The sequence below is a fragment of the Melozone crissalis genome, unplaced genomic scaffold, assembly GCF_028551555.1.
Source record: "Melozone crissalis strain CALT ecotype California unplaced genomic scaffold, PUWL_Pcris_2 ptg000005l_1, whole genome shotgun sequence".
Classification (NCBI taxonomy): domain Eukaryota; kingdom Metazoa; phylum Chordata; class Aves; order Passeriformes; family Passerellidae; genus Melozone; species Melozone crissalis.
The window spans coordinates 35,079,190-35,103,821 of NW_026535783.1; the positions used below are offsets into that span (position 1 = coordinate 35,079,190).

General features: G+C 40.7%; 2 protein-coding genes across 7 annotated transcripts in view; both read left to right on the top strand.

Annotated features, from left to right (window-relative positions):
• On the top strand, window positions 1–5,991 carry ZNF367 (zinc finger protein 367). Its single transcript, XM_054285777.1, has 5 exons — window positions 1–547; window positions 1,513–1,663; window positions 3,278–3,397; window positions 3,769–3,907; window positions 4,485–5,991. The coding sequence occupies exons 1-5, from the start codon at window positions 188–190 to the stop codon at window positions 4,723–4,725; spliced, it is 1,011 nt and encodes a 336-aa protein (XP_054141752.1). The 5' UTR covers window positions 1–187; the 3' UTR covers window positions 4,726–5,991.
• Window positions 5,992–7,720: 1,729 nt separating this feature from the next.
• Window positions 7,721–24,632, top strand: part of SLC35D2 (solute carrier family 35 member D2) — a 60,760-nt gene continuing 43,848 nt past the window's right edge. For 5 of the 6 annotated variants that reach the window (XR_008483778.1, XM_054287048.1, XM_054287030.1 and 2 more), the window contains exons 1-8: window positions 7,721–7,875; window positions 10,636–10,669; window positions 12,295–12,381; window positions 15,179–15,246; window positions 18,040–18,111; window positions 20,101–20,169; window positions 21,257–21,359; window positions 23,317–23,409. Coding sequence is in view for 4 of the 6 variants with exons in the window: in XM_054287048.1 (XP_054143023.1) it covers window positions 7,733–7,875; window positions 10,636–10,669; window positions 12,295–12,381; window positions 15,179–15,246; window positions 18,040–18,111; window positions 20,101–20,169; window positions 21,257–21,359; window positions 23,317–23,409 (669 nt within the window). In the remaining 2 variants the exon portion in view is untranslated. Of the gene's footprint in view, window positions 7,876–8,020; window positions 8,404–10,635; window positions 10,670–12,294; window positions 12,382–15,178; window positions 15,247–18,039; window positions 18,112–20,100; window positions 20,170–21,256; window positions 21,360–23,316; window positions 23,410–24,632 lie in introns of those variants that run through there. The other variant, XR_008483779.1, reaches the window with a different exon arrangement.

Genomic DNA, 24,632 nt, shown 5'->3' on the forward strand with positions numbered 1-24,632 from the left:
CGCCGTCCTCAGTGATGAGCGGCTGAGGCGAGCCCAGGCGGCGACAGGTGGCGACGGCCGCGGGACCTCCGTGCAGCTGCACGGCCCATTCCGGGACACGGGCGCGGACTGCGGGGCCGTGCCGCCGCGGAGCGCCCTCCTTTCGCTCTCTTTCCCACCCTTCGCCGCTACCCGCGAGGGTTCGGCGATGGCGGAGCGGCTCCCGCCGGGCGCTCCCCCGGTGATTTTTTGCCAGGACTCCCCGAAGCGCGTCCTGGTCTCCGTTATCAAAACCACGCCGATCAAGCCCTCCTCGGCGGGGAGCGGGGCCGAGGAGCCGATGCCCGTCCCGCCCGTCCCCACCAGCCCCGGCTTCAGCGACTTCATGGTCTACCCCTGGCGCTGGGGCGAGAACGCGCACAACGTGACCCTCAGCCCCGGCGGCGGCGACAGCACTGCCGGCCCGTCAGCCCTGCCGCCGCCCCGCGGGGGAGCGGGCAGAGTCCCCGGCGGGGACGAGGAGAAGGCGGGGAGCCCGGGGAGCGGCGGGCGGCACCTGCACCTGAAGGTGAGTGCGCAGCGGGCGGGGGCGGGCGGGCCGCGCGCCTGCGGGGTGACTCCGCCGCGCGCGCCCCTCCCGCGCTTCCGCCCGGGCATTTAAAGTGAAGTCACTTCCGGCTACGGCGCGCGCGCCGCGGGGGAGAGCGGGGAACGGGGCGGATGCCCGTCCTCCCTCCTTCAAAAAGTAAAAAAATAACCATAAAACAACCATCCTCGCCGCCGAAAAAAACTCTTGTCTTCTCTCTCCTCGCGTCTGGAGCGGTCTGTCCCGTTCTGGGCTCCTCAGTACGAGAGAGGCATGGAGCTCCTGGAGTGCGTCCAGTATAGAACAACAAAGATTATTTAGGGACCAGAGCATATATTTTATGAGGAAAGGCTGAGGGAGCTGTACCTATTCAGCCTCAAGAAGAGACGATTGGGATGACTTTAATAATGGATATGAGTATCTTACAAGGGTGCCAAGAGGATGGAGGTAGGATTTGCTTGTAACAAGCTGGAGGAAAAAAAGGCAGTAGGCAATAACTGTTACACAGGAAGTTCCACCTCAATATGAGGAGGAATTTTTTTATGTGTTGGTGACCAAGCATAGCACAGGTTGCCCAGAGAGGTTTTGGAGTCTCTGTCCCTGGAGATACTCAAGAGCTGCCTAGACACAATCCTGTGCCATGTGCTCTAGAATGACTGTTTGAGCAGGGAGGTTGGAGCAGATGATGCGCTGTGGTCCCTTTCAGCCTGACCCATTCTCTGATCCTGTTCTCAGTTTCCCTTGTGCTCCTGAGCTCATGGTGGTGCCTGTTATCTCCCCTCCTGCACCGGGCCCTTAGGAATGGGCTGGGCACAGTCTGGTGTGGCTCTGTGCTGTCACAGCACCATCCTTGGTCACGCCTTCGCTCCAGGGGATGCTGCGCCAGTTGGCCAAACTGCAGGGGGGAGGAAGTGCCCGAGTTTAGTTGCCTCATTATTTGCACCCAGGATGGAATAAGACGTGGCCGTCCAAGAGCAGACACCGTCCGAGACCTGATCAGTGAAGGAGAGCACTCTTCCAGCAGGATACGCTGCAATATTTGCAACAGGGTCTTTCCACGAGAGAAGTCACTGCAAGCCCATAAACGAACTCACACCGGTGAGTAAAAGGAAGGTGTGAATAGCTGGGGAGAGCCACTTAGGAAGCACAAATGAAGGAATTAAATCCCCCCAGACAAACATAAAGGAACCTCAAAGAACTTGACCTGTTATGATTTTATTGCTGCTAAACTGCTAAATTGACCACACTTTGCTCCCAGTGCTTGTTAATCAATCAAAGTCTTTGTAACCATATTTGTAGTGGGGAAGTGTAGCAGCAATTTAGGCTATAATAGTATAGCCAAATTGAGTAAACATTTTATCTGTCGCGGACTCACTTTTTAAGAAAGACTGTAGTCTTGGGCTTGGTACTCTGTACTTGAGCCTGGTAGCACTTTGTATCCTGATTGCCTCTTTGCGCTTTGTTTCCTCCTTGCTGATGCATTTTTCACATCACAGTTGAAGTTTTTTGCTGTAAGAGGTTAGAGTAACTTAAAAAATGGCAACTTCAGGATTGTCACGTCCTAGGAAGTAAGCTTAAATATTGAGAGAAGAGTCTACATGCTTAAAATCACCACCCAGTTGTTTTTTCCCACCACCTAAAATTAATTTTCTGGGGTGGAGGAGATCGGGCTAATTCACTGAACTGTATTTAGAAGGTGATTTGCAGTTAAGTTTAAATGTATGATGAACTCACTCAATACTCAGCTGAGCTTAAACTGAAGATGCTGTTTGGGTTTTTTTAAACCAAGCAAATACATTTTATTTCTTCAACAGAACAATGTTTGCCATAAAACATGAAAAATGTAGCTCACAATACGGACACAACCACCAGCACTCCCCTCAAACCAACCAAACAAAATCCCACAAAAGCCCTGGCTGTCTCCATCTCCTTCTGACTCAGGTCACTATGACTAATCTAAATAATGATATTAAACACCAGCATTCCTCATTTTTTGCTCAAAATAAATTATTTCATTCGGTCCTGCAATGTGTTGAACTTTTAAGAACTACTTAACTGGGTAGAGCTTACCCTGTCATTCCCCTGAATTAGTGAGCCAGACTCACCCTCATTTTGTTGCCTTCCTGAGGGTTGCATGGCATACCTTTGTGTAGTGTGTGCAGTCAGGTCCACTTGAGGAAGGAGACACCTGCTACCTTTGTTCTCCTGGTTGCAGTTTGCGTGGAGAACTCTTCCTTGATGACTGATTTAAGAAAACTTGAATCTGGAATAAGTTTCTCATGCAGCCTTCATCATTATAACTTTTCTTAAACATGAGCTATTTCTCCTAATGAGATATTTCTATAACCTTGTAGTGATGTTGACCTCAGGATATTTTACCCTAGTTCAGTCTATGGTAAGGATAAAATGTTTCTAGTTACAACTTGAATTACATTACTTGTCCAATCACTTGTCCATATTTCTTGCTTTGTATCTGCACAGTTTCACAAAACTTACGTAGTGCTATCTAGGAGTCTTAAATCAGGAAATATGACAAGGAAAAGTACAATTTTTTTTTCTTTTAGGAAGTGTATTGTTCAGTAGCACAGAGCATGCACTTCTAAGTAAACCAGGATTTTTAAAGTAGATGCAAGTTTCTGAAGCCAGGGACCACTACTGGGTACTATGACACTTCTAGTCATCTTTCATAAATCTCTTCTGTTACTACTTTAGGTGAAAGGCCTTATTTATGTGATTACCCAGATTGTGGGAAAGCCTTTGTACAGAGTGGGCAGCTCAAAACTCACCAGCGTCTCCACACAGGAGAGAAGCCTTTTGTCTGCTCAGAGAATGGTAAGTCATTAGAGAACGATTTGCAGCTTTCTGGGGTCAGACTAACATTGGGAATGTATGCGTGTTCACATGGCAAAAGCTTTGGAGTTTAAATTTGCTGGAACTTTTTGGGAACGGAAGAGCCCTGCAGAATCTGCCTAATTCTGCAAGTATGTATCTAAGGATTGCATACATTTGTGTCAGTGGATACTAATGTATAAAATAATGGGGCATGTTATGAACCTAGAGCCTTTGGTTTTCACCAAAACCTAGGGGGTTTGTGAATGGGGAAGGGTGGATTCAGTGGCATTTCCATCCCACAGATGCTACACTTTCTTTGGTTGGCTGCTTTCTGTAACACTTCTTCATTGTCACTCTGTGGTTTTTTTAAGGCTGTTTAAGCAGATTCACACATGCAAACCGTCATTGTCCCAAACATCCCTATGCCCGACTGAAGAGGGAGGAGCTCACAGACAGGCTGAGTAAGAAGGAGACAGCTGACAATAAAGCTGTGGCTGAGTGGCTAGCGAAGTAAGTTTCCTCATCTTTCTCAAAATACTTAAAAGAGTAGTCTAACACAGCATTCATTCTTTGGGATAGTTAAACCTCAAGAAAGCAAAACTAGATGTTTTTCCAGTACACATCAGCACAGCCTCGCCTCTCCTTAAAGAATTATGAACTCCTGGTCAAGACAAAGTTCTTGAGACTTTTTTCTTACAGTTTTGTTTTGTGTTTGCTCTCTGCTTCAATACTTTTTTTTTGCTTGATCAACACCTGCTAATACTTTATTAGCTAGTGCTACAGTTTTGCTGAATTTGCATTTGTATGAGGTGTACTGTATGTCTGGAAGAAATGCCTGCTGAGAACACCATGGAGGCAAGAAGTCTGTCACAGATGTTCACTTGGGCACTTCACATTTAAAATACCGAGTAAAGAAGTTTTCTGACAGCTTAAATACTACCAAATAAGGGCTGAAAGGTAAAGCCAAGTGCAATGCCCAGTTGGATGCAAGCTAGTACTTGGGAGGTTTTTGCCCATTTTGAATTGTTGATGTGCGAGTCAATTGTTGTGTGTATTTTACAAGTATTCCTCACCTTTGATGTTATAGATACTGGGAGACTAGAGAGCAGCGTGCTCCTGCTTTGAAGACCAAAGCAATCCAGAAAACAGATCAGGAACAGCAGGACCCAATGGAGTATCTTCAGTCTGATGAAGAGGACGATGAAGAGAAAAACAGTGCTCATTCAGCTGCCCGCCACCGTCGCCTCCAGGAGCAGCGTGAACGCATGCATGGCGCGCTGGCGCTCATTGAGCTGGCAAACTTAGCTGTGGCACCCCTGCGACAGTAGATAGGAGGAGCAGTCTCTGCCCATGAAAAATGTACTTTCTGGTGTTACTTAACCAGTTAGATCCCAAGCATAAGCTAAGCACCTTATTTGCTTATAATAGGCTGCTATTCTGTAGAATTTATGAAGAATGTTGTTGCCCCATAACATGGGGTGAGAGAATTGCACTTTTGATAGGATAGAAGACAGATGTAAAATTTCTAAGTATTTTGTAAATATGGGACTGCATAAGGCAGGGTTGATAAATTTATGTGTCATGGGAAGCTAGATTTTGCAAGGTTAACTCATTTATCTGAAGCAGATTTCACAGGAAACACTTTCTGAACAAAGTGTTCACAATTAGCAGGATGGTACATGTGGCCAAAGAAGGCTAACAAAAAAGTATTTATCTGACTATCTAGCAAAGTGATGAGTCTGGGGATATTGTTAAACAGCAATGAAACCATGTTTTTCTAATGTCAGTATATCTATACCTAGCATCTCCAAGGCGAAGGGCAGAGTTTAGTTATCTCAACTTGTACAGGGAAAGAAAATGCTTCATGCAGGGAATATCTTCACTGTGACTGCCCAAGGTATGAGGCTTGACTTTGCTGCTTCACATTTTTTTTGATTTGATTTCAGCAGAATCTCTTGGTAGCACTTGTTATTCCTAACATGTGTAGTTGGGAAGTTTTGCACATTGCTTTATCTGAAAATGATTAGTCTTGCAAAGTCTAGAAAAAGGTAAAGAACTGGTAATATTTTTTCAGGTTTTTGGGCCCTGTAGTGATTTGGCACTTGATTTTGTTAATAAAGGGGTTATTTACAGGGTGGTTTGAGTTTGTAGTAAACTATTCTAGGTCTTCTATTAGCAAACACTAAGTTTTAAAGCATTGCTTTTATAATGATTAGCAAATAGAAGCCTCCATACTTACTGTGCATAAAGCCACCTTACTGCTTTACTCCAGCATAACATGCCAATTTTTTGTTCACTAACCATAGCACAGCTATAAAGTAAACACTGCAGAAAAGTATTCACTATACAAATAGAAAATAGGCTTCCAAAGGTAGTTACAAGTGTGCTAACAGTGTGATTTCATATATTTCCCATATAAATGAAGTTGCAGAATGCTGCCTAGTACTCAGATGCTGATATGAAATGTTTAACAGGGTATCTTGTCACTTTGTGAATGTTATGTACTTTCAGTAGCATTGCCTCATGGTGATCTTTTACCATATTTTGCTTTGAAGGCAGCCAGAGATTCCTAATATGCTAACAAAACTGTTTTCAGATTGGACTTTTTGTGTGTGATTTTGTTGTTGGTTGTTGTTGTTAAGCTACTGCTTAAGGGGATATTAATAATGTGTATTTACTGACCTGCTTGCTTTAACTTCTTCCTCTCGTTGGAAGTCAGGAAATTCAGATGAGAAGGGAAGTCTCTTTCCCTCTCGCTTGAACTGAAAAGGAAGAAAACATTTTGTCAATCACTTGATGTAGGCTGACCAGATGCATACAGCTGTTCCAGAAAAGTAGAGTGGTTTTATATCAGAAACTGCAGCTGTTGAAGTATGTTCTCTGATAACCTTCTGTGGTTGAAAATCTCATTAATCCAGTTTGTTTAAATCCTGTGTTGATGCACTTAACTAAAAAGAAATTGAATAATTTAAAAAAAGAAAGTGTCTTTCATTGATTGTAAATAATTTTGCACCAGTGATACGGTTTAACTTCTGCTTCAGCTTCTGAAAAAAATAGGAAACACTAGTCATACAAGGCTTCTTTGCCTATGTAAAACTAGTTATTAATTAATGTATGTAAGTTTTGGGTTTCTAAAAAATATTAAGTGCTTCTGACTGTTCATCTGACTTCATGTGAATAGTCTGATACCAAAATGAGCCCTGAACATACATCTGTTGTAATTCTGAATCATAACTCAGAATTGCTCCCAAGTAGTGTTTCACAGGGCAGAAGACTGTAATTACCAGCCACTTGCAGACTGGAATATTACTTCATCAGGATTGGCTGTGGATTTTTTGGTGGGGTTTTTTGTTGTTGTTGTTGTTGTTGTTGGGTTTGAGGTTTTTCAAGTTCTTTTTTCAGTCAGCCAGAATATTTCCTCAGGTCTTTGAAGTGTGACAAGTACACTGGATTGTACTTTGCCATAGACGAAATTCAGACAGCTGAAGCAGTTTTCGATCATGACAAGTTTAGGATAAAATACCAAGTTAAAAAAGCAAAGATGCGTTGTGGAAGACTGCTTTTTGTTTTATTAAGTGATTACATACAAGAAATTGTTTGGTTCTTTGAAAGATTTAAGTTGTAGTTTGGTGTGAGTTAAAAGCAGAAGAGTTGATGTGCTGTCATTCTAATAGATGCTTTGAATAAAAACTTGATTTAATTTTCAGGTTTAATGTGTGCTGTTTGGTAATTATTAAATACTCTGCCTCCTCCTCGTTTCTGACAGCCCGGCTTGTTGCAGAGAAGGCTTAAGGTGTTTATTTTCCCTGTCCCTTGAAATTTGACACAAGTTAAACCACCCAAGGTAAATTGTTTTTTAGTTTCAGGAACTTGTGAGAATCCGTCCCTCCGCGCGAAGCCCAGGCCGAGCTCTGGGGGTGCTGAGGGCTGGCTGCAGCAGTGCCCCCGCGGGGTTCGGCCCTCTCCCTTCCGCAGGCCGGCCCCAGAGGCCCCGCTTTGCCGCCGGCCTGGTTTAACAGCACGGCCGGGCGCTCTGGGGGCTGGGCTGCCGCGGCCCCGGCCCGCCGGAGGCCCCGCGCGGTGCCCGCCCCGCCGCCGCCGGGCCCCGCGGGCCGCTCTGGCGGGGCGCCCCGGCCCTGGCGGCGGCAGCGCCCCCGGCAGGCGAGGCGAGGCGCGGCGTCGCTCCAGACCCGCCCGCGGGGCCGCCGCGCCCGGAACCGGGGCCGCCGCCGCCGTCTGGGGACGGGCCGGGGAGCAGGAGGAGGAGCGGCGTCCCCACGGCCACCCTGGTGCAAGCCCGCGGTGCGGCCCTGCTCGCCGCCGCTCGTCGCCGCCATGAGCGCCGGGCAGGCCGCGGGGGAGGAGGCGGACGCCGCCGCCGCTTCCCCAACACTTCCCAGGGTGCTCTCGGCGCTCTTCTACGGGACGTGCTCTTTCCTCACCGTGCTGGTCAACAAGGCGCTCCTCAGCGCCTACAGGTGAGCGCCGGGGCGGAGCGGGCGGCCCCCAGCAGCCGGTGCCGGTACGGCCGGTGCCGGGCCATGCCAGGCTCCGTCCTTGCCCAGCGGAGAAGCCTTCCCGCTCCTGTTCCCCTTCCCGTTGGCGTGACCCTCGGGCGTCCGTGCAGCTCGGGATCCCAGTTACCCACAGCAGCCAGCTAGTGGGTAATGTGCTGGAAGCAGGGCCGGTTTCTCCAATCTGAGACCCCACCCGTGCCCAGTATGTACCTGTTCTGCAGCATCGCCCGACGGCAGGCACAGTTCCGACTACGCCCGTCTTTTCCTGCGGGTCGTTTCGCTATTCCCAGAGGATCGCAATTCCTGAGACACCCGTGAGGGAAACAGCGTATCCTCTAACTGTTCCTGCCGAACAGTATCTTCCTTCCAGCATCTTTGTTTTCTGAGGTAGCCAAAACGAAAAGTGAACCTCGTAAAATGGCTTGATCATAAAAACACTGAGAGATTCCGTCCTTGACTTGATGGCGCTAATTCCCATATGGAATCCAGGTGATAATTAGATTCTTCTACCACTGTGTAAAGCAACAGCATTAACTGCACACCTCTTACACTGCATTTTACTCTTAGTCTTGCAGCTGAGGGAAGTAGGAACTTGGGCATTCATCTCCAACTCTTTTCCCATCTAGATGTGTATACTTGTTGGACTTCGATCATCCTTCTGGGTCCCTTCTGACTCAGGATATTCTATGATTCTATATTGTCCTGTGACTGCCATTTTTGTCACCAGTAACATGTTTTACTTAAAATCTTTGCTCTGTTTTTGCTGTGGTTTAGCTCATCTTGAATGAAAATAAGAAAAAGAAAAACCAAAATGAGAAGAAAGTTAAAAAGCCAAATGTCATTTTCTGACGTTCAGTGCTATTTGAACATATAGCAGCTGTATTTAATATGTCTCATAAATTGTACATGGTGCAAGTTGAGATTTTATTTTATAGTGCTTTTTATCCTATGGACTGCAGCTCCCTGAAAGTCCTTGGCATACATCTAGCACATCTGCGTGAGATAATCGAGTATGTCCATCAGTAAACCTAAGTTTTGTATTAAGACCTTACAGCATTGCTGGAAATATTTAGGCCTCTGCAAATCACAAATGTCTGCAGAAATCTGTGTAGTACAGTTGGACAAACTCTCCATCTTTATATGGGAGAGCTGTAAATACTAAACAAAAGGCAGTTTAAGTGTCGCATGATTATAAATGGAAGTCCTGCAATTTTTTATGTTTTTCCTGCGCCCAATACTTCTGTTTCCCTGATCTCTTTTGCTATCAATTGCTCCTAGCTGTGTTAGGACTGTAGTGCTCTTATGGCCTTTTTGCTGTGAGTCAGCGTGTTTGTTTCTTTTGTCAATGCTTTGTTCCCATTTCAATTATGTTAATATTAGATGTACGTTTCTCACCGCACTAAGCAGGAGAACTGCAGCTTCTGCAAACATCATGAAGTTCAACAAGGCCAAGTACAAGGTCCTGCAGCTGGACTGAGGCAATCCTAGGCACAAATATAGTATGCATGGAGAATGGGTCAAGACTGGCCCAGGGGAGAAGGACTTGGGGGTGTTTGTGATAAAAAGCTGAATATGAACCAGCACCGTGTGTTTGCAGCTCAGAAACCCAACACCTGGGCTGCATCAGAAGAGGTGAGGCCAGCAGGGGGAGGAAGGGGATTCTGTGCCCCTGTTCTGGTGAGACCCTACCTGTAATAACGCATCCAGGTCTTGGAGCCCCCCAACTCAAAGAAGACATGGACCAGCTGGAATTAGTCCAGAGGAGGCCACTAAACACAGTGGCTCTGATCGCAGGATGGCAGCACCTCTCCTGTGAAGACAGGCTGAGAGAGATAGGATAGTTCAGCCTGGAGAAGATTCCAGGAAGACCTTACTGTGGCTTTCTAGTACCTAAAGGGAAGAGCTCAAGAAGGACTTTTGAGAAGGCCATGTAGTGATAGGACAAAGGGAAATTAAGCTGGACTTAAGCTGAAAGAGGGGAGGTCTAGATTGATACTAGGAAGAAATTCTTTACTGTGAAAGTGGTGAGGCACTGGAGTAAGTTGTCCAGAGAGGCTGTGGGCTTCTCGTCCCTAGAGACGACCAGTCATCAAGACCAGTCTGGATGGGGCTTTGAGCAACATGGAGTAGTGGAAAGTGCCCCTGCCCATGGCAGAAGGTTTGGAGCTAGATGATCTTTAAGGTCCCTTCCAACCTAAACCTTTCTGTGGCTCTATCCATGCTTTCAGCTAAAGACAACTGAAGGGTTATAGTAGGAATGTAGCTGGTTTAGTAGGCAATAGATGTTTCTACAACATTTACTTAAGAACTTGATTTTGACAAAAACATATTGCTAGTATGTTTGGATTGTAGAGATAAGCTTCCAAGTTAGAGCAAGTGCAAGATGTTTTAGTTACTATCCCATCTTAGGATTTAAAATGTAAATGTGAAGCTGCTGAAGAAATGATGCATTAAGAGTTCTCTAAGTGTGTTACCTTCACTTATGAGTATTCCCCAAACAACTAGCAGTTCAGAACTGATCAACTGTACATGGGCTGTATCATTTGGGCTTCAGAAATAAAATATTTCTACTACATTAAGTGTAGTCCTGAACTCTTCTTAAGCACAGGCCAGTCATCCTCCTGTTTAATTGTTGAATTTGGTTTTAAAATTTAACTTTTTTATTTTTCCAAATTATTTATTTCCATTCCTCAGTACTAAATATCTGTTCATGCTTTTCAGCTTCCCATCACCAATGTTTCTTGGAATTGGACAGGTATGTTCACAAGTAAAGCATACTAAAAGTATTCATTATTTTTTTAAGTTAAACTAATGATAATAGAGGTAGATTTTAGGGGGCAAAATCACAGTTACAGTGCTTGTCTTCTGGATTAGATACACTTTAAGGAACTATAATTTGTTTCATTGAAAACAGGCAACTTCGAGCTTTAGTCAAAATTACTGCCTGGAAAGAGTCATGTGAAAGACTGAAATGCTATTTAATTCTCCTTGTAAAGTTCAGTAATTAAGGAATCTGGCCTTCAAAACCGTCCAGCTTTGTTCTAGCAAATGCATACATTCTGTATACATACATTCTGTGAGGGTCCTTGAGCCTTTGTGGACTGCATGCAGAGATATTGCTCCTGTTTGTAGCCAAACCATTAATTTCCTCATAAATTTCTCCCCATTTCCCAGCAGTTTTCCAGTAGGACCAGTGCAAAATTTTGATTCTTTCTTGCTTTATTTACCCATGGGTAAGTTGGAGTATGGCAGCAGAAATGTTTGTTGTTAGGAGACATTGCGATAAAACCAAAGTTCAAATGCTTGTGGACTGGGTCCATAAAGAAGAATGTATCACTGCAGAGGGATTGCTGATAAAGACTGAGCCTTGAAGCAAGTATTATTTAGGCAAATACATTTTATAGGGAATTTGCTTTCTGCCAAGGCTGCACAGTAGGGGGAGGGAGGGAAGTAGTGAGGGAGTATTGAAAACAGGGTACCACAGGTCTGACATCTCTGCTGTTAGGTGCTAGAGAGAGTAAAATGTCTTGTAAAGACTTTGAGATATGATAGAGAGTTTTACATACCCAGACTGCTCAAGGAACCATAGACCTTGTTTCAGTGAAAGGCTTGAAAATGTGGCAATAATTCATGTCTTGATGTGGCTTTTTTCTTTGTAGAAAAAAGAAAGAGAGTCTTTGCAGAATCAAAGACTTAATGGCATTTCCATTTTTTTTGTTGACAGATCCTTCCAAGATTTTCCTGAACACTGTATAAAGTACATATGATATGGTATAATGCTTTAGTCTGCAGAACATGACTCCACCTCATCCTCTAGATAGTTGATTGCTGTATTTTCATATGAGGAAAATTTGACCCTTTGTTTTGAGTCCTTGGGGCAACATTAACACCTGTGATGTATGATTGCTCAGATACTCTTCTTCATTCTGTCTGCATCTTTACTATTTCTTCCTCATGTTGTCAACAGATTGATCAATGCCCAATTTCCATGTTTCATTGCCAAAAAAATGTTTTGGGAGTGGTTCTGCAGACTAAACTATTCTCTGAGTAAAAATTTCATGGTTTATCTGGGATTGTGTCTTATTTTATTTTCTCAACTCCTTCTCAGCATGCATTGTTTCACAGAATGCCACTAATTTTCTTCAGGATAGTAAAGTATATTTGCATATTTTACTTTCAAATAAATACCTGGCGAAATTGTTTCAATAAGAGAAAAAATACTTCAATTTGTTAATTTCATTCTGTGCTGTTCTTTTAAAGAAATATGTAAAACCTAGCATTTGTCAAATTCATATGAAGATTTTGTCTTTGAAGCAGTTTTTTCTTTCACACATTACAATTTTGCTCTTGCATGACTTCTCATTTTTTCTTTTTGTTTAGATGGCAGCCACCATACTTATCTTGTATGTGTCAAAACTAAATAAGATTGTTCACTTCCCTGATTTTGACAAAAGTATACCTGTGAAGGTAAGGATCACATATGTCATGGTATTAACAGGAAAGAGTTACTTCTTATAGTAGCATTCTTTCTTATGGAGACAAGAAAAACATTTGCATTTCTTTTTCAAATGGGATTCTTTGCATCATTGCTTCATTTCAAAATTGATTTGATAATTTTAATTTCTCTGTAATATTCTAGTTTGGGCAATAGATATAAACTCTGTTTGCAGAGAAATCTGGTGCCATTTAGTTATGCAGCACATAGGAAGGGTGCTTTACCTTTATACAGCAGGATGAAATCTTCCACATTTCTGAAGGTTTTTTGTGGATATAGTTCTGTGGGATCAATGGGAGATAGGTGTTTGTGAAAGACTTTTAAACACAGCATAAGGAGAGAAAGGCTGCTTGGAAATATTAATGAAGCATGTGATAGTAGAAAAAATAGTAGAAAAGTAATGTGGCAGATGAGAAACCAGCTGACTCCCAGTATAACATTTATCTTCCATAGGGGGGGCTAAAATAATGCCAACTGAAAATACTGTTGGTGGTGACTAGCTGCATTATACAGTCTAAAGAGGCAGGATAGAACAAATGTGACAGGATCTCCTCTTACCTCAGTTTGGGAACTAGGATATGAAATTACTACAGCAACAATCCTCAAAGAGTTTTGCATCTATGCAATGTTGCTGGCATGTTTCTTTGATGCATTAGCCTGTGTGTTTATGTCTTGTTGCAGGTTATCAGTTGTGTTTGCTCCAGGACACAAGGAATGTTCCCAGCCCTGCTGAGGGATCAGATAGCATAGCTTTTCAAGCCCACATCTTTACTGCAGAATGTCTTGTCTTCCTGTCAGTGTGAGGTTTACAGTGGATGTCTCACAGATATGTTCATTCTTAATGCATGTTGAAATCATTGGCATTTCTACATGTACAAGTCTTGGAGGAGAATCTATGGTATTATTCATAAAATGGACAATCCTTCTTTATTATTCCAGAATAAGAAAGAAGGTTTCCCAGTGGGTAGCTTTGAGTTCCATGTATAAACAACTTATTGAGACCTTGAGAAGTTTTTTCCCTCCATCCCCACAGGTCCTGCTGTGGTCCCTCTCTGCTGTTGTCTTTGCTTTAACTTATATACAAAGGCATTAAAAAAATACAGCATGTATTTTCTTTATCCTAATAATATCTGTTGTTTGGAAGACTGCTGGATAGGCTGGAAGCAGTCAGCATTTTAGCTTCCAGGACCTGTACACTGTTTGTGGTGTGGATTTGACTAGTCATAGTGAATCAGCTGAATTGCTCATTGTTGATTTCTCTACATTTTAAGGAACCCTTAGTCCAACTCCTTATCCTTTTGTCAACTTTTGCTATGACACTAAGATAATCATTACTTTTCACTCCTCAACTGGTAAATGTCTTCAGTGCATTCAGCTAGAGCTTTAAAGTAGTGAAATGCTTATTTTAGTGACGAAACTTTGAAACTCCTGACCCCTTTTAAGTAAATGATTCACTGATCTCTGCTGTTATGCTGGATGTTGTAATTTTGTCTTTACAATGGAGTGAATTTCAGAGGAAAGATAATATAATGTCTGCTCTATTTTCAGCCTATAAATTAGATGAACCAAAATGTTCTAAATAAAAGTCTGCAGATAAGACTGTGCTTTACAAAATTTTTGCAAACTTAGGTCAACAGGCTGAATATTTATTGTTACTCATACTCCTGCTTTCTTTATACTCCTGTTTACTTTTACTGTGACTTTCACTTAAAAGTTAACTTCACTTGACTATCAGCTTTTACTTCACTTTTTTCTCTCTTGCTGTGAAAGAAACACACCATTTTTAACATAGATTAAATACACCCTACTCCTCTGTATGCTTTTCCAGCAAGGTTTAAAAATGAATAGCCTTTGACTTTAGTGTCCTCCAAAGTCTCCCTGTTTAGAAACAAGAGCAACTATTACACATTAGGATAAAGGATCTGTTATGTCTTTCTGCCATCTCAGCCCCTCTTGACTGATAGTGAATGGGACCAAATGTACACACTGCCTTTGTCCCCATTGATTACCTTGGCTGGTTTAAATCTTCTGCAAATTCCAACCTTATCCATTCTGTGATAATGTAATTTTTTCTGTAAAAGGAAAATTAATGGCTTTGAATTGCAGCTGATAATTGTAGGGATTAATGTATTCTTGTACATTTTCTTAAGGCTCATAAGTTCCATTATTGTTTCTCTATATTGTGTTATGGACTATAGATTTCTGTGCAAGTCAGTCTCTTTGCTGGAATCAAAGTTTAATTTACTCATAATTACTTAACTTTCCTTTCTAGTATCTTACAAAGCAAATTTTTTGGGTTGATCTAAAATGTTGCAACTTCCAGCTATATTGATAAATGTGGAATATGTAGAAGAGCACAACATACTTATAGTTTATTAACTTTTTTATTCCACCTCTTCACTTGATTATTTAGATACTGTTGTTATTATTACCTTTATATCTAAAATTAAATGTTAAAATGGATATTTATCTGAGGATTATAGTAATTAGAATAAGAGTGATTAACATTTACTCTAAATGGATTCTAAGTCTCATTAGTGGTAAATTGCAACTCTTCTAATGACATCAGTGAAGCTGCGGTCATGACCCGTCACATAAATAGGAGCTGCAGATGAGCTTGCAGCATAGTTACCTTTTTTTGTGTTGAAAAACCCCTCTTTCTTCACAAAAGTACATCTGATATGATGGGTATCAAATTCTATCAAGTAAAGTGCCTCAACAGTACTTCTAAACAAAATAATCTGAGTTATGCTTTTAATTTTATCACAGTTATTTCCTCTGCCTCTGATTTATGTTGGAAACCACTTAAGTGGATTATCAAGTACCAGCAAACTCAGGTACAGTAAGTAGAAGTTATAAGTAGACTGTTTGGATTTTACCCTTTTCTCTTGTGGGGTAAAAAAGAAACACTAAAGAAGAGCATTGTCTGGAGTCTTAAATCCATGTGGTGTCTGTCTGTCTGCCTGTCTGTCTAAACCCCTGGTACTGTTATGAAATTTTTACACAAACATTTGATCAGTTTACAAGTTGTCTACTTCCTTTAAGGGGAGCTTAGCCAGTCCTGTACTGACATAAAATCACAATACTCCTATGTAACCGTGAAAGTGCTTACACTTTTGCTTCACACCCAAGCATCCAGCTTTTCCTGGGCGTCTTAACCAGAGAGTTGGAAAACTGTGTTTCTGAAGGAAGAAGCATAAGGAAAGTGCTTGTACCATGGTGTCATGGCAGATATTTAGAAATCACCAAGAGATGAAAAAGTACTGTGTAGTGGAGTAGTGGTGGTGCTTGGGGAGGTTGTGGTTGTCAGGGAGCGCTGCTGAAGAGTGCCTTGACTCCCATGTGCCTGTAAGCTAAGACCCATGAGAGCTGCTTCCATGCTAGTGCTGAAAAGGTGTAAGCAATGCAGATAGAATGAATGACTGTATTTTCCGTGGAAGACAAGCACAGAAGCATAATGGCTGCACCAGGACTGGAGGATACAGTTAGAGGATACAGCAGGATACACCACTACCGTTGTGGTGGTTTTTTATGTTGTTACAGGCTCCTGAAGTTTTGGTACTAAGCTAAACCAAAAGAGAATTTTGCAGGTTTGTGTGCAATTCATAACTATTAGACAGATGCTAGGAAAGAAAGTAGAACCACAGAATCATAGAATCATCAAGGCTGGAAAAGACCTGTAAGATCATCCAGTGCAACTGTAAACACAGCACTATTACCACTGTAACCCTGGACTAGTAATCTTATCACCCAATGCCAGATCCAAGCACCTTCAGGGATGGTGACTCCACCACCTCCCTGGGCAACCCATTCTAATGCCTGATCACCCTAACAGTGGCAATTTTTTTCTGATATCTAGTCTGAATCTCCCCTGCCTCATCTGAAGGCCATATGTTCTGGTGCTCTCACTGTAGGCACAGTGGAAGAGACCTGCCCTCACTTCACTGCACCCTTCTTGCAGGGAGTTGTAGAGAGCGATGAGGTCCCCCAGTTTATTACTTTTAATTTGTTTACATTTCTGTGGTGGTGTTTGCAGGGGTCTTAGGATGAGGGAAGAGACAAGAATTTTGATTCTGTGTTTCAGAAGGCTGATTTATTATTTTATGATATATATGACATTAAAAGAAAATTATATATTAAAACTATACTAAAATAATAGAAGAAAGGATTTCATCAGAAGGCTAGTGAGGAAAGGAATGATAACAAAATCTTGTGACTGACCAGAGAGTCTGAGACAGCTGGACTGTGATTGGCCATTAATTAAAAACAGCCACATGAGACCAATCAAAGATGCACCTGTTGCATTCTACAGCAGCAAATAATTATGGTTTACATTTAGTTTCTGAGGCCTCTCAGCCTCTCAGGAGAAAAAGTCCTAGCAAAAGGATTTTTCATAAAATATGTGCGTGACACATTTCTTTTTATTTATAGAATTAATGTTCTCTAGCTATGAACACTAGATGCCTGGTTCTGCAACTCCTTGTTGAATGTGTTCACGAGCTGTTCCACTGAAACAGACATTAAGACTTAGACAGTACTGTGCCTGGTAGCACTTCAGCCATTGTGAATATGAAAGAAGTTTCAAAGCTGTAAAAGTTGAGTTTTTCTTTCCCTTTTCTCTGATTGTAAATTTAAATGCTTAGTAGGGTATGTAAGTGCGCCTTCTCCCTCTCCTGTGGCTGGTATACCTATTTTAGATTTATTAGTTTTAACTAATTTTTATAACAGAAGCTTTAAAATGCCTGCAGTGTTCCTACCATTAATATTTTGTTACATTGTATTTTGGTACAATATATGATACTTGTTTACATCATTGACTTCTTCACCTTGTTTAGGTTATCTGGAAGGTGCAGATGATCCCATGCATAAATTCAAAATATCTGTTGTAAAGTTTTTAAACATTGTGTAAGGAATTGTATCATTGACTAATGCAATTGTTAATAATTATTTTTAGCAGGGGATTAATTGGTCCATATGGCCATGCTGTCATATTTACAGTGTCAGATGCAAGTGTTTTCTCACCCAGAAAGGTTTCCAACTGCATTACTTCATGCAGATCAACAACATCTTGCTAAAAATAGAAGTTTGTTTCGTAGTTGCAGCTGTGGCCCCACCTTTTATGTTTCTTGTATTTCCTCTAATTCTTTGGTCATGGATTTATTTTACTTTTTCAAAGTACAGCTTGTTTACTAAGCATGTTTTCTTTGTATTTTATTTCTGTTACATGTTTTCAGAGAAAAGTTTAGTGTCTCTCCTCTTAAGTTTGATAGAAATAGTTTTAATTTAACTATGCCTATGAATTTTGCAGGAAGAATTATTTTATAAGGGTTATGCTAGGTAAAAAATACCTACTATATTCCACTTCAGTAATGCAGAGTGACCTTCAAACATAACCAGTTGCACAAATTTACTCACTGGCAAAGCTTGCTATCTTTCAATTATTTGGTTGTCTAATGTGCATTTCAGACTGACATTCATATATATGTACTAAATGATTTGCTATTTGGTTTGGTTTCTTATTCCTGGACTAATTGTTCCATCCCCTGGGTTAGTAAAATAAGAGTTAGAATATAAAAGTGCTATTAATCTGATACTATGCTTGGATTTTTGTTTTGTTTTTTTTTTGACAGTTTGCCGATGTTTACAGTGCTCAGGAAGTTTACCATTCCACTTACTTTACTGCTGGAAATCATCATACTTGGGTGATCCTTTTTGTTTGTTTTTGGGGTTGTGTTTTTGTTGGTTTTTTTTTTTTTTTCATTTAAGATTCCTTTACTTTTGATCACATCAAATGGATTACTTGTGTCATCTCATCAGAAAATTGAATGAGTGATTTTTACTTACAAATAGAGAAAGAAATTTTTACTTACAAATAGAGAAAGAAAGTTATTTATGTAGCTTTTTTGAAGGCATAGATTAGGCATTTTAGTGAAGAGAGGGAAAAAATCAACTTGCCTCCATTTTCATATCTCATTCTCTAGACCGTTACATGGGTTTCAGGTCAGCAGACACAACTCAGTCACTTTCAGTGGTTATGTTTATGTCTTGTCTTGGAGGCTTCTGAACTGTGTACTGCTTCAAACAGACAGATCCTTATGTCTCCAAAGAGTGCTGATAGCATGGCAGTCTGCTTATGTAGAGTAACTGTCTGGGTCAAGTCTGAAAACATACCAGGTTAATAAGCAAAATGGTATTTACCAGTGCTTAGATCACAGAATTCCTTACTTACAGACACCTATGTTATTTTTCATGAGAAATTAAGAAGGATATGCTAGCTGCTTAGAATCTCTAATTTCAGTAGTACTGAGTTGGAGGAACAGGAGTAGAAATACATCATACTTTGTCCAGAATTCCACAGTTCTATCCACATGACTGATGCTGAGCTCACCAGATGAATTCACAAGGAAAAACCCAGCTTGCTGAATCTGAACCCAGGCAGCGTGAGAGTGATGATCAGGGGAAAGCTAAAACTGCAAAAAGCTCCCAACTAAACTGTCATCTGCTTTTGGCTGACACAGCAGTTAATTGATCAATGTGATTCATATTGGGAGATGCTCTGGAATTCTTTTGTAGTTTTAACTTCTCCCAGGGAAAGCAAAACTTGCTGTCTTCTGTTGGCCGGAAGACTCCCACAAGCAAGTGAAAAAAAATGTGAGTCAGTGAGATGCACATAAATTCTCAGCTGGAGAACAGCTGAGCATTTTTGTGGCCTGTGAGTGCAAGCAACATCCTAACCAGTGGAAAGCCTGGGAGGAGAATGCTGTGTTGCTGCAGCCTGACGCAGTGGACTTCGTCAGGGCTGAAAGTGAAAGGACTCTAGAGAGTCTGTGCAGGCTCATGTCTGGATTTTTGAAACAATCAAGATTTGGATTGTTACTCTCGAGAGTCATTATGATCAAAGCCTAATTTATCTAGTGTCTGCTCAGCAGTTTATTCTTGGGACAGTGGTCCACAGGTGTAGTCCTTTAAACACAGGATTTCTCCAAGAGTATTTCTTCAAAGAGAATTGTACATTTTGTTTCGAGGATCTTCTCTCTCAGTCTTATCTTAACAGAATAAGGACTAAGGGAATATCTGTAAGACATGCAGTACAATGCAAAGATGAGTGCTTAAGATATTTCCAAATAAAGTGGTGTAGATATAAAAACCTTTTAATAGGTTTACAGTATAGTGTTTACTACTCTGTGGCAGCACTGATGTGGTGGTGAAGAAAGTTATAGCTCCATGTTTTCCCTTTCAAGTAAAAAGTTTCAGTTTGAGTTCAAAATAAGTATCTATTTGAAAATAATCCAGACAGTGTGCTGTATAGCAGCTTCCTCAACATAGGTGGTATGAAAAACTGCATGAGAGATGTACTGGACTGCTGGATGACACTGAAATATGTCTATTATGAATATCAATACACATTACATTTGTTTGGTTCAGTGCTGTTACTTTGAACCTTTAATCTTTACTTTTATAATTGTCTAGTAAGAGAGTGCTCAGAGTGCTTTTTCAATCTCCGTTCTCAGGGCCAAGGTCTGACAGCATGGCATATGAGCAATCACATTGTTTCTGTAAGGTTGTCAAGACTTTGCCCTCCTATTAAGTGTTCTGTGATTGTTAATTGCTTTGAAACTTTTCAGGCAGACAGCCATTTAATCTCTTCTTCAAATAATGAAAATGTGAACTGTTTCAATTTTTGCCTGCAGGAAACGGTACCCACTGAATATTATAGTCAGCGTATTTGCCATCATTCTTGGGGCTTTCATAGCCGCTGGGTAAGGTTTTAATTTCTCATACAAAGCCATATTATGAGGGGAGGGACAGCAGGAGAACTTTTTCCTTGTTTAATTCTGAGTAAACCTAAGTAGAGATAAGTTACTCTGGATAAAGTTTTGATTTGGAAAATCTCTTTAGTGACATCACTGGGAGCTGCAGTTATACAAAGGAAAAAATCTAATTCCTGCTGACAGTCTTTGGATGTGTCTTTTTCCACCTCTGAATTTTCCATGTTTGCAGGATCATAAGTGAAGCAAGTTAAAAAACTGTGTGTGGAATCTTGTTTTTATTTCATGGTATCATTGTATTTTAATAATCTTGGAAAACTATATTCTTGTTCTGGATAGAAAGAATGATATTTTGGTTGTCAAATATGGAGTTACACATTGTATATTTTTTTAATCATAACCCCCTCCCCTTTTTTTTTTTTTTTAAGTTCCATTGTGAGATAATTGCTACAATGCACCTATATGCTGTTGTTCTCTGTTTTCTCTTTGAACATGCCTTTAACTATCTGCAAAGTTAGTGTTTTCCTTGTTTGTTTCCTGGCTTTGCTATGAACCAGGGTAAATAATTTCCATGTGATGTGACAGAGATAGAACCATGTCCTGTCAAATTAATTACCCTGTATTGATGAAGTAACTAGTCAAAAAAAAAGGATGGCAATATGTCTGAAAAACATACAAACCAATTGGATTTTATTCCCTTGCCGCTTTCTTTCTAGTAAAAGAAATAGGTAAGTAAATTCAGTTATAATTTGACTGGTTGTCAGGGTTGAGATGGGTGGAATTTTTCTCTGAATGGAAACTGAACATTTCCTGCCACTTTCACACTGAGCATTAGGAACTCTGATGTTTCATTTGTGATGGTCCTGTGACTGGAGAAATGTAAAGTACTTTGACTTACAAAGAAGGCTTGGAGCAAAACCTGTGACTGGCTGGAGTTCATGGGGTTTGCATATCCTCATTCACAATATTTTTCTTGGTAAACAAGGTAATGCAATGCATTGCATATTTTTTGCTTATTTACAGTATAGTATTTCTTTCTTTCTTTCTTTCTTTCTTTCTTTCTTTCTTTCTTTCCCAGGTCTGATCTGTCTTTCAATCTGGAGGGCTATATCTTTGTGTTGCTAAATGATATCTTCACAGCAGCAAATGGAGTTTATACAAAGCAGAAAATTGATCCAAAGGTAATTTGGGGTGATTGGTTTGAATTTAGCAGTGAGCTACTGTTTTGGTTTAGGGCAAATTTAGGAAGGGGTCCCTCTACAAAGCAAATTCAAGTGGCTCTTCTCCCTACCTGATTGGGAGATAAACTTCCTTGGAGAAAAGTGGAAAAAACTATTTATTTAACAAGCAAGGTACTCACAAACATGAAAAAAAAAAAAAGAAAAAGAATAATATTAAGCATTGCAACCTCACACTGTTCTGAAGAGATGGCAAATTCAGAGAGAGAGAGTCCTTGTCATGGAGTGTAGCTCTGCTTGCTCAGTCTCTTATCAATCCCTCTGGTGCTAGAAAATGCCGTGTCCTGGGCCCTGGTGGAGCACAGGCATGAGCTCCTGATGTTTTCCTGGGTTTTCAGTCCAGAGCAGGTTTGAATAGTTCCAAGAAAAAGACAAACTACAGTCCAGGGAACTTCTCTGCCTCAGCTAGCTAAAAAAACTGACTAAAAGCAAAGGGGAGCTGTCTCCCACTGTCCGTGCTGCAGACAACACACATCGAGAGCGAGAGCTGAAGCTCTTATCTCTATGTTCTTGAATACAGCTGCCTCAGACATTCCACTGCTTCTCCTTTTCCCCCTCTTCACTCTTGGATCTAGTTTTAAAGGCACAAAACTTATTTCTAGGCTAAACAGACAAATGGGGATAAAATTCAGCATCATAAAGTCACCCCATTAGTCACCCCTGGACACCTACTTATTATATGACTTTTATGTACTTACCATTATGAACTCATAAATAACTTCATTTACTTTCACATTCCAGTTGATATATGCATTCTTAATAGAGAACAGCCTAGAACAAGTTGTTATTTCTATCTCTGGCTAGACTTTGGTAAGCAAACTGTATTTTCTTTTCTCCCAAGGCTTTTAAGCAGAGTTTGTAGGTATTAAAAAAAAAATCAAACCATAAGCAAACAGTTTACCTCTAAATTTGATATGTTTATATATAGGAATGATGACTTTTTGACTAGAAACACATGTTATGTGAGGTTTATGTAAAATAAACAGAGAACTGTCCAGCCTAAGTCATAACCACAGTAACTGTAGTCTTTTTCAGTTATCTAAAAGCAAGTCTTCAGCAAAAGCAGGTGTGATAAGGTATTAGGTGATGTCTTGATATACATTACTCATGTAAATGTATATCAAGGCTGCTCTTCAAATGCAGTGCCATAAAACATACTAAGCCATAGCAAAGAGCAATCTTGGATAGAGGTTTGGTTTCTGACTTCTGTGCTTCACTCTGTATAGCAGAAATATATATCTTTTAATAATCTTAGACATCTTTGTCAATTCCAGATTCCTTTTTTATTTATAAGCAGCACTTAACAGCCTCACAATTTTCTGCAAAACACAGGAGAAGAGATAGGCTGCAGAGATTTTCTAAGCAGCATGGCTGAATCTGTAGGAAGGGAAGGTTATTTTTTCATTCTCCTAATTTCCTGCCTTTGTGCCAAGCAAGTTAACCCACAGGTTATGTGTCAATCCTTAAGTCGCATAAAGTTCCGTCAATTACCAGTGATTACAGAGCTCTATCTATGAGTCAAACTTCATTAATTTTCCTGTTATATGTTTTTGTGGTTGATTCATAGTAGAATGAGTAGGTGATTCCTTGGCCAGGGAGAGACTAATGTGAAGTCAACACAAAGCACTTCTGGACCAGTGCTTTTGAAAGTTCCTAGGGTTGTATGGGAAGTGTCCAAGGTATAACAGAACAGTAACGCTCTGCTGAGTGCACAGAGTGAGTGAAGTGGAATTTCAGCTTAGTATGAAACACTGAATAAAAGGATTGCAAGTTTGTATTTTAAATTGAGATGTATTCTGTCTACTTGCTGACAATAGTGTCAGAAGAATTACCAGAGAAATATGCAGTATTTTGCTCCCAAGTGGCTTTTAATGCCAAATGCCATGTTTGTTTTTCACAGGAGTTGGGAAAATATGGTGTCCTGTTTTATAATGCTTGTTTCATGGTGATTCCAACAGTTATTATTAGCTTTTCTACTGGAGATTTTCAGCAGGTAAGTAGCAATATTGCATATCTCAGGCTGATAATGTTATTTTGTTCAGATTTCATTTGGGGAGTGAAAGAGAGGGGCTTTTTGGGAAGTGAGAGGGGCTTTTTGTTTGTTTCTGAAGAGGTAATTCTCCCTCAATGTTAGTTTGATTAGTATGAAAAGTGTGAGTTAGACTTGTCCTTCACAGGTAAGAACTTATGAGTATTCACTTACGGAGAACCTAATTTGTGTGATAGTCCTTATTTGAGTCTTTGTCTTGGAACTAAGGTATGTTCAGGTACACCCAGCTTGAACAAAAGGTTGAGAATCCAGCTGCACTGTGTGATTTGCCACATGCTCTAAAACAAGATTGCAGCTATACAGACAATTTTCAATCTTTCTCTTTGAGTCTTTCTGTCATTCTGATGTCCAGGGCAGATTTCTGTTTAGTCTGTCTAGTTTAGTAACCTACATTATGCATTCTCATAGAATGAGAGCAAGACTCTCCCCAGGCAATCCTAGTGCAGTATCTGTAAGCAGTATGTTCTGATACATAAAGTATCAGATCAGAAGGTTTTCCTGGCTCCCTCAGACTTGCTGAGTTGCCTTTTTGGTAATAGTTAAATGAGTCTAGTCATTCATATTCCTTTCTAGAAATGTTTTACATTTGCCACAGAAAATTCTTTGGAGGATGTAATAAATCATTATAATGTTCTTTGTTGTATGTTGTTGTGCCCTGAACTCACACGATTTTGTCACTGTATTCTTAGAATTCTGTTTTAAGCAGAAAAATTATGATTCCCTGAAAGTGCTAGAATTAGATCTGCAGTGAATGTGAAATTTCTTAATGTCATCAGTCCAGCATGACCTTGTGCCAGTTTAGGACAATGCAGCTGCTGCCTATCTTGGAAAAGGAGCCCAAGTTTTTATAGCTGTAAGATTTCAATTACTTTTCCAGAACACAGGGTTTGAAATATTTTGGTAGACCTGGTCAGAGAATTTTACCTGGTTGCTATGTTTTCTTCAGGGCAAAATAAGGAGTATGTTGTGCCCACTGGCTGATTTTCTGTAAACATCTTAATGCTCAGTTACCTGAAGAGAATAAATATCTATTAGGGAAAATTTTGCTTGCTGTGCATCACATTGGTTTGGTCACTTAAAAATAGAAGTACTGTTAAATGTTGCAGATAACTAGTGTCAGTGTGACACACAGAAATCAAATTACAGAGAAAACAGAGAAAATGGAA